General features: G+C 46.6%; 1 protein-coding gene across 1 annotated transcript; it reads left to right on the top strand.

Annotated features, from left to right (window-relative positions):
- Positions 1 to 819: 819 nt before the first annotated feature.
- On the top strand, positions 820 to 11,658 carry Znf133 (zinc finger protein 133). The gene is given in 6 exon segments (XM_042055187.1): positions 820 to 890; positions 6,167 to 6,293; positions 7,326 to 7,421; positions 9,832 to 11,325; positions 11,328 to 11,402; positions 11,405 to 11,658. Coding segments are annotated over 5 exon segments (1,872 nt in total). The 5' UTR covers positions 820 to 890; positions 6,167 to 6,172; the 3' UTR covers positions 11,491 to 11,658.
- Positions 11,659 to 12,522: the final 864 nt, after the last annotated feature.

The raw sequence follows: 12,522 nt of genomic DNA, 5'->3' as shown, positions 1-12,522 counted from the left end.
ATCTTCTTGGGGTCTAGATTCTGCCCATTTCTCAGTTTCTTACTTTTTGAATTTTTGATTCTAGATGCTCTCATGTATGTTTCAAGACACTTAATTCAAACTAGAGTTAGGATTTTATTTTGGTCCTTTTCTTTCTCAATATGAATCTTTTAATGAGATCATTTTTAGCTGAATTGTTTGGATTCTCATTTTCTGTTTTTCATTTTAATTTTAAAAATGGTGTTTTAGTTTTTATTTCATGTATGATGTTTTGCCTGTATGTATGTCTGTGTACCACATTCGTACAGTGCCTGTGGAGACCAAAGAGGGCAATGGATCCCCGGGTACTGAAGATGGTTGCGTGCTGCCGTGTGGGTGCTGGGAATCAAGCCCAGTCCTTTGGTAGTGCAAACAGTTCTATTAACTGCAGAGCCATCTTTCCAACCCCCCACCCCGAGGCCATCTCCCACCCCAGCTTGAGAAAATGCTTTTGTAAGCTTAAGTATGGTTTCCATATTTGGTTGCCGAGGATGGAGAGGTCAATGTCCTTTGGTGTCTGTTTTCATCTGTTTTGCTTTTTAGGTACCCGGATTTCCCTGGCTCGTTTTCCCCTTTACCTGCTGTTTCCCAGAAGGTACTTTTCTTCACGTTCTTTTAGAGAAAGCATTTTCACCTGACACCCTCTCATTTCTGTTTTTCTTACCCAGATGTACTTTCAAGATACCATCCTTCTTTGGGGAGGCTGGGAAAGGTGGCTCCAGGGTCCCAGAGAGCCAAGGGAGTAGTGGTGAGTGCCTCCTGCTCGATACTAGCTGTCATGGGATGGACGTGGACTCTTCTCTTGTCCTGTCCGTCTTCTTGGTGCTTACCTGGGTCCAGCGCCTGTCCTGTCTGAGTGATCGCCCCTGCAGGTACGGCTGAGCTTCCCTTTGTGTTCAGCCCATCTATCAGTTATTTTTACCTAGTGATGAACTCTGCACCATGCAGTTCTTCCGTGTCAAACAGTGGCCACCTTCCTTTGTTCATCTTCCAACCTCCTGTTGGCCCAGAGTGGCTCCACAGTAAAGAACAGGAAGAATCAGGCATCTCTCTCCCTCATAGACAACGGCTGGATTGCTGGAATAGCCAGCATACCTGTTTTGAAGAGCTTAGCTCCAGCCTACAGCTTCCATTGGAAAGGCATGAATGGCATGTCGGTTGGTTGTTTCAGCTCTTGATAGAGTAGTAGCCTTCTGTCCCCTTGACCCTCATGGCCAGCAGCCATGCCCATGTTACTGGAACAGCTTGCACATAGCTTCTGGGAGCCACAGTGGACAATAGAAACTTTTATCCAGGCATCAAAGATACGTGTTCTGGTTGTTGTTACTGATCTCATCCACCAGCTAAAGTGGCTGCGTAACAACTGGAAAGTTAGAAGATTTCGGAGGCAAATAGGAATGAGTCATTAAAACTGAAGATAGGACAATTAGAATTAACTCTAAGGACCATGAAAAATATTACAGAAAAATAGAGACTTAGGGATATGTTGGGATACCAAGAAGACCGCCATACACTTTTGGGGTTATTAGCTCTTTTGTTTGTTTTCTGTTTTTTGAGACAGGGTCTCACTATGTAGCCCTGGCTGACCTAGAACTCTCTGTGTAGACCACATTGGCCTCAGACTCACAGAGATTCACCTGCCTCTGCCTCCCAGGTGCTGGGTTAATGGTATGTGTTACCACTCCTGGCCACTGTGGGACTATCAGATGGGGAAACGGAGAGGCATTTGAGGAAACAATGGCCCCACATTTGATGGATGGTGTGAATATGGACAGACAAGGAGCTCAGCAAAGCACAGGATAGGATAGACTATGAAATCTGCCCCAGGACACTGATAATGAAAGAATTAAACCAGACTTCAGCAACTAGTTGGAAAACAGCAAGAAGAAAGTAACTCTGAATACCTGGGTTCGTAATTAAGACTATCGGCAGATATTCATTGCACATCTCAGAGGGCAGGAAGCAGTGGGTTGGTATTTTTGAGCTTACTGTGTTAACAACAGTAAGCCAACTTGATCTAACAGACATACCCAGAGAAAGCGAATCCTTGCGAATCAAGTGCATATGGATAATTTTCATAAACTATACATTGCACCACAAATTCTCAGTAATCTTAGAAAGACACATCATATAAAGTCTCTTCCACCAATAGTGGAAGATACATCATATAAACCAGCAACAGAAGGAAAACCAGATAATCCTCACATGCCTGGAAGTAAAATAGTATTATTCAAACCAATGTGTGAAAGAGGAAATCACAACAATATGAGGAACTTCTAGAGACAAGTGACGACAAAAACACAAATTATTTGATGCAGTCATTGTTGAGTAACAGTTTTAAGCATAGTGCTTATATTTAAGGAAGAGAGGGGGAGGTCAGGTGGTGGTGGTGCTGGCCTTTAGTCCCAGCACTCAGGAGGCAGAGGTAGGTGGGTCTCTGTGAGTTTGAGGCCAACCTGGTCTACAAAGCAAGTTCCAGGTAAGCCAGGGCTATTATACAGAGAAACCCTGTCTGGAAAACAAAACAAAAACAAAGAAAGAAAACGACTTGGAATTCATCTCAGTTGACACAGTGTTTTTCTAGCCTGCAAGTAGCCCTGGTCCTTCAGTACCACGTAATCCCAGATATGGACCCAAGCCTGTACCTCCAACCTGCATAGGGACACAGGGAGATCAGAAGTTCAGAGTCATCCTCAACCACGGAGCAGATTGGAGCCAGCCTAGGCTATGTGAGAACCTGTCTTTAAAAAAGAGAGACAGAGAGAAAGAAGAGTCTAGGGGAGCAATTTAGTTTTACAATTTAGAGAGCTAGAAAACAAAGTCCAAAGGTAACAGATAACAGAATAATAAATGTTAGAATAAAAGCAAATGAAACAGAAAAGCTGGGTGTAGTGGAGCATACCAGTGTTTCCATTACTCAGAGGGCTGAGGCAGGGGGTTTCCTTTAAATTGAGGCCAAAATGGGTTACATCACAAGCCTAAAAATAAACTGGGGAAAAAAAGAAACGAAAATTAATCAAATTTAAAGTTCTCCAAAGGGCATCAAAATTTATAGACCTATATAACAATATTGACTTAAAATGCAAATTATTCAAAATGGAAATGAAAAATGAAGTAGAAAGTAAAGGAATATAAGAGTACTATAAACTGCACACCAACAAATGAAACAGACTTCGAAGAGGGGGTAGTGAAGAAGTGGAAATCCCAGCTAGGATTTGACTCAGTCCTTGAACTCTGCTTACTAAGAAGGGCCCTTGTCCGGTGGCTTCACTGGTAAATCCTACCAGACACTAAGGAAGAGCTAATACTAACCCTCAAACTTTCCCAAAAGCATGGAAAACTGGATTAATTATTCTTTGAAGTCAGTATTATTCTTGGTGCCCAAACCAGACAAGGACACAAAGAAAACTACAGATTTGTTATAGCTGAGAGAAAAAGAAAAAGGAAGAGAAAAAAAAAACTTCAAGAAAATGCTAACTGAATTGAAAAGCACATTGAAAGAATGATGTATTCTAGGAAAGATTGGTTCTTGGGATATAAAGATGATGGTTCAACATTTAAAAAAAAATCAGTATAACATATATCACATCAATAGCTGGAGGAAAAGCCACACAGCCCTCCTGCTGTATGTAGAGACACACTTGACACAGTTAAGTACCTTTCTATGAAACCTACTTTAGAGGAGACGTCGTGTGAGAAAGGCTCACCCTGTGCATACACACTTGCAGGCCAATAAAAACATTAAAAAGTAACCCAGTATTGAGATACATGTAAAGACCATAAGACTTATTCCCCTATCATTAAAAAGGGGGTGGGGCACAGGGGAGATGGATGGCTCAGTTGCTGAAGTGCCTGCTGCACTGGCATGAGAACCTCAGTTTGGATGTTCAGTACCCAAGTAAAAAGCTAGCTATAGCAACATGCATCTCTAAGCACAACACTGGAAGGGAGGTGAGGGGCCTAGGTAAATCTCTGGCGCTCATTGGTCATCCAGCCTAGTGGATGAATGAGCTCTAGATTCATCAAGAGACCCTGTTTCGAAAAATAGAAAGAGTAAGCTGGGGGTGGTGGCACATGCCTATATTCCCAGGGGTAGAGGCAGGTGAATCTCCATGAGTTCACGGCCAACTTGGGCCTCCATAGCGAATTTCAGGCCAGCCAAGGTTACATAGTGCGATCTTATCATACAAATAGATTATATTTGTCTGGCCTCCATATGCATGAATGCACCCCCCATACATCAATATGCCACACAATGGGATTAGAGAGGATGTGGAGAAACTCGAGCCCATTGTACGTTGCTAATGAAACGGGCGTGGCACTGTGGGCATAGGATTACCATTGGGTCCAGTTAACTCCATTTTGGGGCATGCACTCAAAAGAATTGAAGGCGCCAGGTGGTGGTGGCGCACACCTTTAATCCCAGCACTCAGGAGGCAGAGGCAGATGGATCTCTGTGAGTCTGAGGCCAGCAGGTTCTACAAAGCGAGTTTCAGGACAGCCAGAGCTGTTATGCAGAGAGACTCTGTCTTGAAAAAACAAACAGAAAGAAGGTGAAAACCCAGATATTCGGTGTGCAGAGCAGTTTTTCCACAGTGGCTAGAAGCTGTGCCCATCAACTACAGAACAGATGTAACACGCGGTGTGTGAACTGTCGCTTAGCTCTACAGAGGAGCGGCAGGAGCGCGTGCTTCCGTGCGTCTTCAAGGCGTGCTGAGTGAGGTAAGCCACACACTGTAGGAGTCCCCTGTTTTAGCCACATGCGCTGGCGGGATGCACAGGGACAGAAGTGATATTTAGCAGAGTAGGGAGCTGGGGCGTTACTGTTCGACTCAGCGTTTCCGCAGGGACGTGCCGAGCGTGTTGTGGAGAGAGAAGTGGCCAGTGATTGGCAGCACTAGCAGTGCCCGATGCCCTCAACCGCGTGCTCACTGGTAACGACGGTGACTTTTGTGTTAAGTGTATTTTACCACCGCAGTAAAAGTTAAGCACCTCCCGGCTGCTTCTCTCCACTTTCTTTGTTTCCTTCTGGATCATCAGCTCCACCTGCCCACAGTTTGGGCCTCCCTCCTCCCTCGGCCTCTGCCTAAGTTGCCTTTGGCTCTGCTCCCCATAGGTTATCTCGACTGCTAATGTATTGTTCTTCCCACCGTTCCTTACTGTTCTAGAAGCCCGAGTTCCTGGGCCCAGCATTAGCAAACCTCTTTGCTGTGTGTTCTCAGTGGAGCCAAGAACGGATCTGGGCACAGGAAAATGGGCAGGGATGAGTAGCCAAGAGGTTCTGCTGTGGCGCCCACTGTGTGGGAGTTTAATTGCCCTTAGCCTCGTGAGAAAGCGGAAGCTTATAACAGGCTTGGGCCTGAAACTCAGGTATTTGCGGCTCAGATACTCCATCGCCCCACTGTGACTCTCAACAAGGGCTGAGTTGTAACTTATTAGGCTTTGGTGTTACAGAACTGTATCAAGTTTAGGTGCTTCAACATTAATATGATGTGTTGGACTATTTGATCTTTTACATTTTAAAACACAGAAAGTCTGGGGACTGGCAGAGCGGCTCCATGGTTAAGAGAGTGTACCGCTCTTGCAGAGGACAAGTTCAGTTTCCAGCACCAATAGGGTGGCTTACACTGCCTGTAACTCCAGCTCCAGGAGACCAGATGCCTTCTGTGTGCATCCTGTGTGTATACCTACATGTATATGCATACATATAGACATGATACATATACATAAATAAAAACTAAAACCCAACAATTCAAAGTCTCTTATGCCCTAATGTTCAATTGTTTTCTCCCAAGACAGGTTTTTCTTTGTATCCCTGACTGTTCTGGAACTAGCTCTGTAGACCAGGCTGGCCTTGAACTCACAGAGATCTGCCTGCCTCTGCTTCTTGAGTGCTGGGATTAAAGGTGTGCTTTTGACTTTTTGCATGTACAAATTAGCCCAACAGGACTTTGAATCTGTGGGTTCATAAATGTTACTGACTAGGTAGACAGAGATTCAGAGCTGTCAGATCATATGGCATCAGGGTGGCAACCAGAGCGGGTTCTGTGTTTCTCACTGCCTCGACTAGGGTAGCCTCTTCTTGCCCCTCACCCTGTGCCACATCAGGGCGGGCTTAGGGGCAAGCAGGACTGTTTCTGTGTTACAGGTCCACATGGCATTTAGAGATGTGGCTGTGGATTTCTCTCAGGAGGAGTGGCGCCTACTGAGCCCTGCTCAGAGGTCCCTGTACAGAGAGGTGATGTTGGAGAACTACAGCAACCTGGTGTCTCTGGGTAAGCGGTGTCTCCCTCAGAATGCACGCGCTCAGATAGTGCATGTACAGCTGGAATTTTAGGCTGTGCTGAAGCGGCATTCTTGCTTTTTGTATTGACTTTTGGGTTTGTTTGCTTTCCCTGCTTATTCCCTGCTTTCCTAGGGAAGTCTGATTTTGTAGAGTTGAACATCAGTAGGAGTGCATGTGTGTGTGTGTGTGTGTGTGTGTGTGTGTGTTTGTGTGTATGCGCGCGCATGCGTGCTTGTGCACATGTGCATGCATGATAGTTGTGCTCTGCGTCTCTAGGCTTTTCCCTCCAGCCTGGAGTTCTTTCTTTCCCTAAGTTAACTTCTTTTAAGTGAGACAGGTGTGTTAGACTTTGCACTTTTGTGGCAAATACCCAAGAAAACAACTTAAAGGGAGGAATTACCTTTTGTTTTTGTTTCTGAGGCAGGATCTCTACATACCATTGGCTGTCATAGAATTCACTACGTGGACTAGGCTGGCCTCAAACTTGTAGAGATCCATCCTCCTCTGCCTTCCAAGCATTGGGATTAAAGGAGTGAACCACCATGCTCAGAAGGACTTATTTATGACGGCTCACAGTTTCAGTCTGTCGTGGGACTGGGACTTGGCAGATCCCAGCAGTATACTTCATGCCAGCAAGGAGCAGACAGAGAGAAGAAGGGCAAACCTGTGTGTGTGGACTTGCTTTCCATCTCTAATTCATTCAGGCCCAGCCTAGGGGCCCCTGGAACCCCGCACAGACAGTCTCAAAGGTGCACTGCCCTGATCTGCTAGGTGATTCTCTACCCAGTCAGGCTGACAGTCAGAATTACTCTAATAGACTTCCGTCCACCCAGCATGGAGTAGACTCAGTGTACCCTCATCTGGCTTCACCGCCCTGCTGATCTCAAGTAACCGTTAACCCACGGCACTGCCCCTGAAGCTGCTTCCCCAGTCTTTGCTTTGGAGTCTATCCCAAAGGTCAAGTCAGAATTCCTTCTATACCCTAACCTATAGCCATCCTGTGTTCTTTTCTGGCGAGCAGGAATTCCAGTTTCAAAACCAAAACTCATCACCCAGCTGGAGCAAGAGAAAGAAACATGGCGAGAAGAGAGGAAGTGCCCACAGGCTGCCGATCAGGGTGAGTGGGGAAGGCCTGGGCATACGGGACGCAGGGCTGGTAGCGGCCCAGGATGCTGAGGAGAAGAGGCAGTGATGAGGAACTGGGGTGCTCTTTGACTCAAAGGGCCACCCTGTCTTCATGCAGGAACTTTCCTGGCGTCTCTTGTCTTTTTCCTGGAAGCCTCTGGCCTCTGCCTCTGCTTTCTGAGAGCCAGGATTAAAGTCATGTATCACCATGCCTGACTGAGTTTTTGAAATTTAAACTTACACCAGTGTTGATTAAATCTGTATAAACTTTAAATATAGGAGCACCTGTAGATTTAAGATACTTTTCAAACTAATTCATTGAACTGATCATATTTTGTGTTCAATTTGTCCTCAGACACTTTAGCCCAGAGTGTCCACATAATGGCAGATTCACAGCCAATGGAAAGGATCAGCCAGTGGAAAACTGAAATTTTGTTTTCCTGTCACTCTACAGATGTTAAAACAATTTTGAAATTTATTTGAAGGGGCCAATTTAATTCTGAACTGGGTTGACTGCAAATAAAAGCCAGCTACTTTGTGTGCCCACAGAAGTGAGAAGACTCAAGTTGCTGGCCATAAATAGAGACCCCGACTCAGCTGATTTGAGTTGTGCAACACCTTCTTCCGTGACACAAAAAGAAAGTTGGTAACAGCTGCCAGGCTTCAGATACACCCAAGGACACTGCTGGCTACCTAGTTAGGGTGCTCCATTGTCCTGGGGCTGGGGAGGGTTGGGCATCAGGTTGGATCAGTGGCTCCCAGACTGTCATTCACACCTGTTGTGACAACCAGTGGAGCCCTGGTGGGAAAGAATTGCACCTAGGTGCTGGAGAGATGATGCAGCAGTTAAGGGTGGTCCTTGCCAAGGACACAGGTTCAATTCTCAGCACCCACATGACGGCTTATGCTTACTTTAATAATTAAGACAATTATTCTAATTATGCTAATTTAGTTATAACTGAAAACTGCATTCAGTGTAGGGTAGAATAATGTAATTCTGATAACTGATTGTCCATGGGCTAAGAAAAAGAGTGCTTAGGAAGATTCGGTAAGATCTGTACTAATTGCTCAAACCGGTTGGTCATTGATTGCCTTCAGCTGACCAGAACCAGCACTGCTGAAACAGTACAGGAGGTACAGCCCAGAGAATTGGTTCCTGGGCATGAGCTTGGTTTCTTCTTAACTTTCAATTGTTGTTTGATGTTTGTTGATTGGGTCTTCTTGGGACCTATCCCTTCTTTTCATAAGCTGTGTCTCTGCTGTGAGATGCCTGTTGGTTGTCTTCTGGTTCTGTTGTTGTCACCTAGTCCTGTAGTTTCGTGTTTAACAAACATGATCTTACTGTGTAGTCCATCTGACTTTAAACTCAATGTGTTTATTAGACTGGCTTCAAATCCATGATCCTCCTGCCTCAGCTTTCCAGTCTTTCCTCCCTCCCTTAGTTTCCCCTCATGTTTTCTGCCTGCCTGCTTGGTGGTCTGTCTGTCTTCCTTTGGTTCTAGGGACCAAACCCAAGGCCCGTGAGAGTGGCAAGTACTCTATCACTCAGCTGTATTTATAGCCTCCAGATTTATTGTTTGTACTGATCTTGGGGACATTTTTATTTAAACTAACTCTGGAAATTAACAGGACTTAAATGTTGGTAAGGGGCATCTTTGACAATACCGTGGACCTTGGCTATAGTCATGCTGTTCCCTGCCAAGGGCTTACAGCCCTGTAGAATTCTAGCAGAGTAGTCCACTGATACTGTGTTTGTCAAGTGTGGGGACCCCAGTGCAAGTGTGTCATGCACTTTCTATTTAACCATTGCTTCTCTTTTTTTTAAAACATTTGTTGGAGCAGGGCATTCACGTGCTATGGTGCACATATGGAGGTCAGAAGACAACTTGTGGTACTAAGTTTCCTCCTACCGTGTGTGCTCCATATCTGGTGACAAACACCTTGACTTGCTACACCATCTGCGCCACCCGCTCTTCTCCTAGGCTGTCTTACACTAAAGTTGGAATTATGCTTTCTCAGGCGGCCTGCTTCATCCTCCAGTACATCAGGAGACATTTCCACACGGTTTTTGTTCACAGCTCTCCAGCAAAAGCACAGCTACACTGTACACAGTGGACATAGTTTCTGTCTCTGTGCAGTTGTGAGTCAGGGGTATTGTAGTAGTAACTGTGTGGAGACTCGTGTATTGGCCTGATTCACACATCTGTTAACTGTGGTGCTTTTTATAGCCTCGAGTTTGTAGTGCTTCTTCGGATGTAGCAGGAGATGGGAGATGTAGTGAGGCTGGGGAGGAAGTTTTGTGGGGTGGCTCGGAGGAACAGGTGCAGTCACCAGCAGGTTAGGCAGGATTGTTTGGGTGATCCCTGCAAGGACCCCATTCTGACTCGTTCTCTTCTCTGCAGCACAGGCAAAGCTGGAACTCTGCCCTGGGTCTGTCTGCCCCCGGGATCTCACCAATCAGAAATTCCCTGTGCAGTGTGTGCTGAGTGATCGTGCACCATGGATCTTTACATGCCTGTGTGCAAAACGACACGCCGATGCAGGGGACGCCTGCCACGGGGCCCAGGAGAAGCAGCAGCGAGCCTCTGATAGGAGCTCCTGCAGCGATAAATCAGAAGGTGGAGAGAGAGGTGCCAGGCCTTCATCTAGAAGGACAAAGAAAAGGAGTTTGGGAGCCCTCTCCAGGTCAGCACTAAGGCAGCCAGTCAGCTCTCGGAATGGTATCAGACGGGTAGGGATGGCGACCAGACCAGCGCAAGCTGGGAGCACCGAAGAACCCGAAAAGTTGTTGAAGCGAATAGAAATCTTGGGGTTTGGAACGGTCAGCTGTGGAGAGTGTGGGCTGGGCTTCCGCAAGATGACAAACCTGCTTAGTCACCAGAGGATCCATTCAGGGGAGAAGCCGTATGTGTGTGGGGTGTGTGAGAAGGGCTTCAGCCTAAAGAAGAGCCTTGCCAGACACCAGAAGGTGCACTCTGGGGAAAAACCCATCGTGTGCAGAGATTGCGGGCGAGGCTTTAACCGGAAGTCAACACTCATCATTCACGAGAGGACACACTCGGGAGAGAAGCCTTACGTGTGCAGGGAGTGTGGCAGAGGCTTTAGCCAGAAGTCAAACCTCATCATCCATCGGCGGACACACTCAGGGGAGAAGCCTTACGTGTGCAGGGAGTGTGGCAAAGGCTTTAGCCAGAAGTCAGCAGTTGTGAGACACCAGAGGACGCACTTAGAGGAGAAGACCATCGTGTGCAGTGACTGTGGCCTTGGCTTCAGCGACAGGTCCAACCTCATCTCCCACCAGCGGACGCACTCAGGGGCCAAGCCTTACGTCTGTAAGGAGTGTGGGCGGTACTTCAGACAGAGGACAACCCTTGTCAATCATCAGAGGACTCACTCGAAGGAGAAGCCTTACGTGTGTGGTGTGTGTGGACACAGCTTCAGCCAGAATTCAACTCTCATCTCTCACAGGAGGACGCACACTGGGGAGAAGCCATACGCGTGTGGGGTGTGTGGACGAGGCTTCAGTTTAAAGTCCCACCTCAACAGACACCTGAACATCCACTCAGGGGAGAAGCCCATCGTGTGCAAGGACTGTGGGCGAGGCTTCAGCCAGCAGTCGAACCTCGTCAGGCACCTGAGGACACACTCGGGAGAAAAGCCGTACGTGTGCCAAGACTGCGGGCGAGGCTTTAGGCACCAGGCCGGGCTCATCAGACACAAGAGGAAGCATTCAAGGGAGAAGCCGTACGTGTGCAGGCAGTGTGGACTGGGCTTTGCCAACAAGTCAGCTCTAATCACACATAAGCGGGCACACTGTGAAGAGAAGCCCTGTGTGTGGAGAGAGTGTGGCCAAGGCCTTATCCAGAAGTCACACCTCGCCTTACATCAGATGACACAGAAGGGGAGAAGACTTACACATGCAAGACCTGTGGACAGGGCTTTAAGCGAAGGTCTCACCTTAGCAGACACAGGAAGATGAAAGGGCCCACCACAAACTGCCCCTGCAGCCCAACTTGGAAGCCTGTTTGGGGCATTCATCCGGGCCCTTCTATTCCCTTTGAAAATGAGGACGATGGAAAAGTTCATTGTCAGAATTCTTACACTTCCGTGAAGCAGACCAATGAACTTCATAAGGCCTACGGATAGTAACTCAGCCCACTTCCTTCCGGTCGCACATTCTGTGGCCTGTTGTCTAGTAAACTTTGCTTCTTTACAAGTCTGCAACCTGATCTGTGATTCTCATTCTTTTAGGAAATGGACCATTTGGGTATCTTGAACTCACTGTTCACAAAAATCAATTGCTTGGGAGATAAGGGCATAGCTGTAAGATCCATAAGGCCTCAGAGAGAGTAAATGTGTGGCTCAGCAACCACACAGAGTGGTTTCAGTGGCTGTTGAGGCAGCTACTCCTTAGCATTTTAATACCTCAACCGGGGCTTCTTGTTTCGGGATCTTTGTGAAGGGTTTTTACCTCTTGAAGTAAAATTCAGTTAAAAGGGCAGGAGACCCAATAGAAATTCCAGCTATGGAATCAGATTTTCCTTTTCACCCAAATTCACTCCAAAAATTGTTTTTATACTTAAGTGCATATACCCAATAATCATTTATTTATTGTTTGTCTTTTCAAGACAGGGTTTCTCTGTAGCTTTGGAGTGTGTCCTGGAACTCGCTCTGTAAACCAGGCTGGCCTCGAACTCACAGAGCTCTGCCTGCCTCTGCCTTCCGAGTGCTAGGATTAAAGGTGTGCACCACCAAGCAATTTTTAAAAGGTAGTCCAGAAACACAGCTGTTGTTGTTGTTGGTTTTTTTTAATTTTATGTATTTGAGTGTTTTTCCTGCATGTATCACAAGCATGCTTGCAGCCCTCGGAGGACAGAAGAGGGCATCAGACACCTTAGAACCAGAGTTATGGATGCCTCCCATCCACCATATGGATGCTGGGAATCGAGTCTGGCTCTCTCCAAGAGCAGCCGTTGTACTTCACCTCTGAGCCATCACCTCTGCTCCCTAATTGCAGTTTTTCACCCCAATTGCATGGTAGGATTATCTGGATAAAACAGCATACAGTATTTTCCTTTCAAATGTTCTTGCAG

Source organism: Arvicola amphibius, chromosome 5, assembly GCF_903992535.2.
Source record: "Arvicola amphibius chromosome 5, mArvAmp1.2, whole genome shotgun sequence".
Taxonomy (NCBI): Eukaryota; Metazoa; Chordata; class Mammalia; order Rodentia; family Cricetidae; genus Arvicola; species Arvicola amphibius.
The sequence above is the reverse complement of the archived record's forward strand: the minus strand, read 5'-3'. Positions and strand labels throughout refer to the sequence as shown.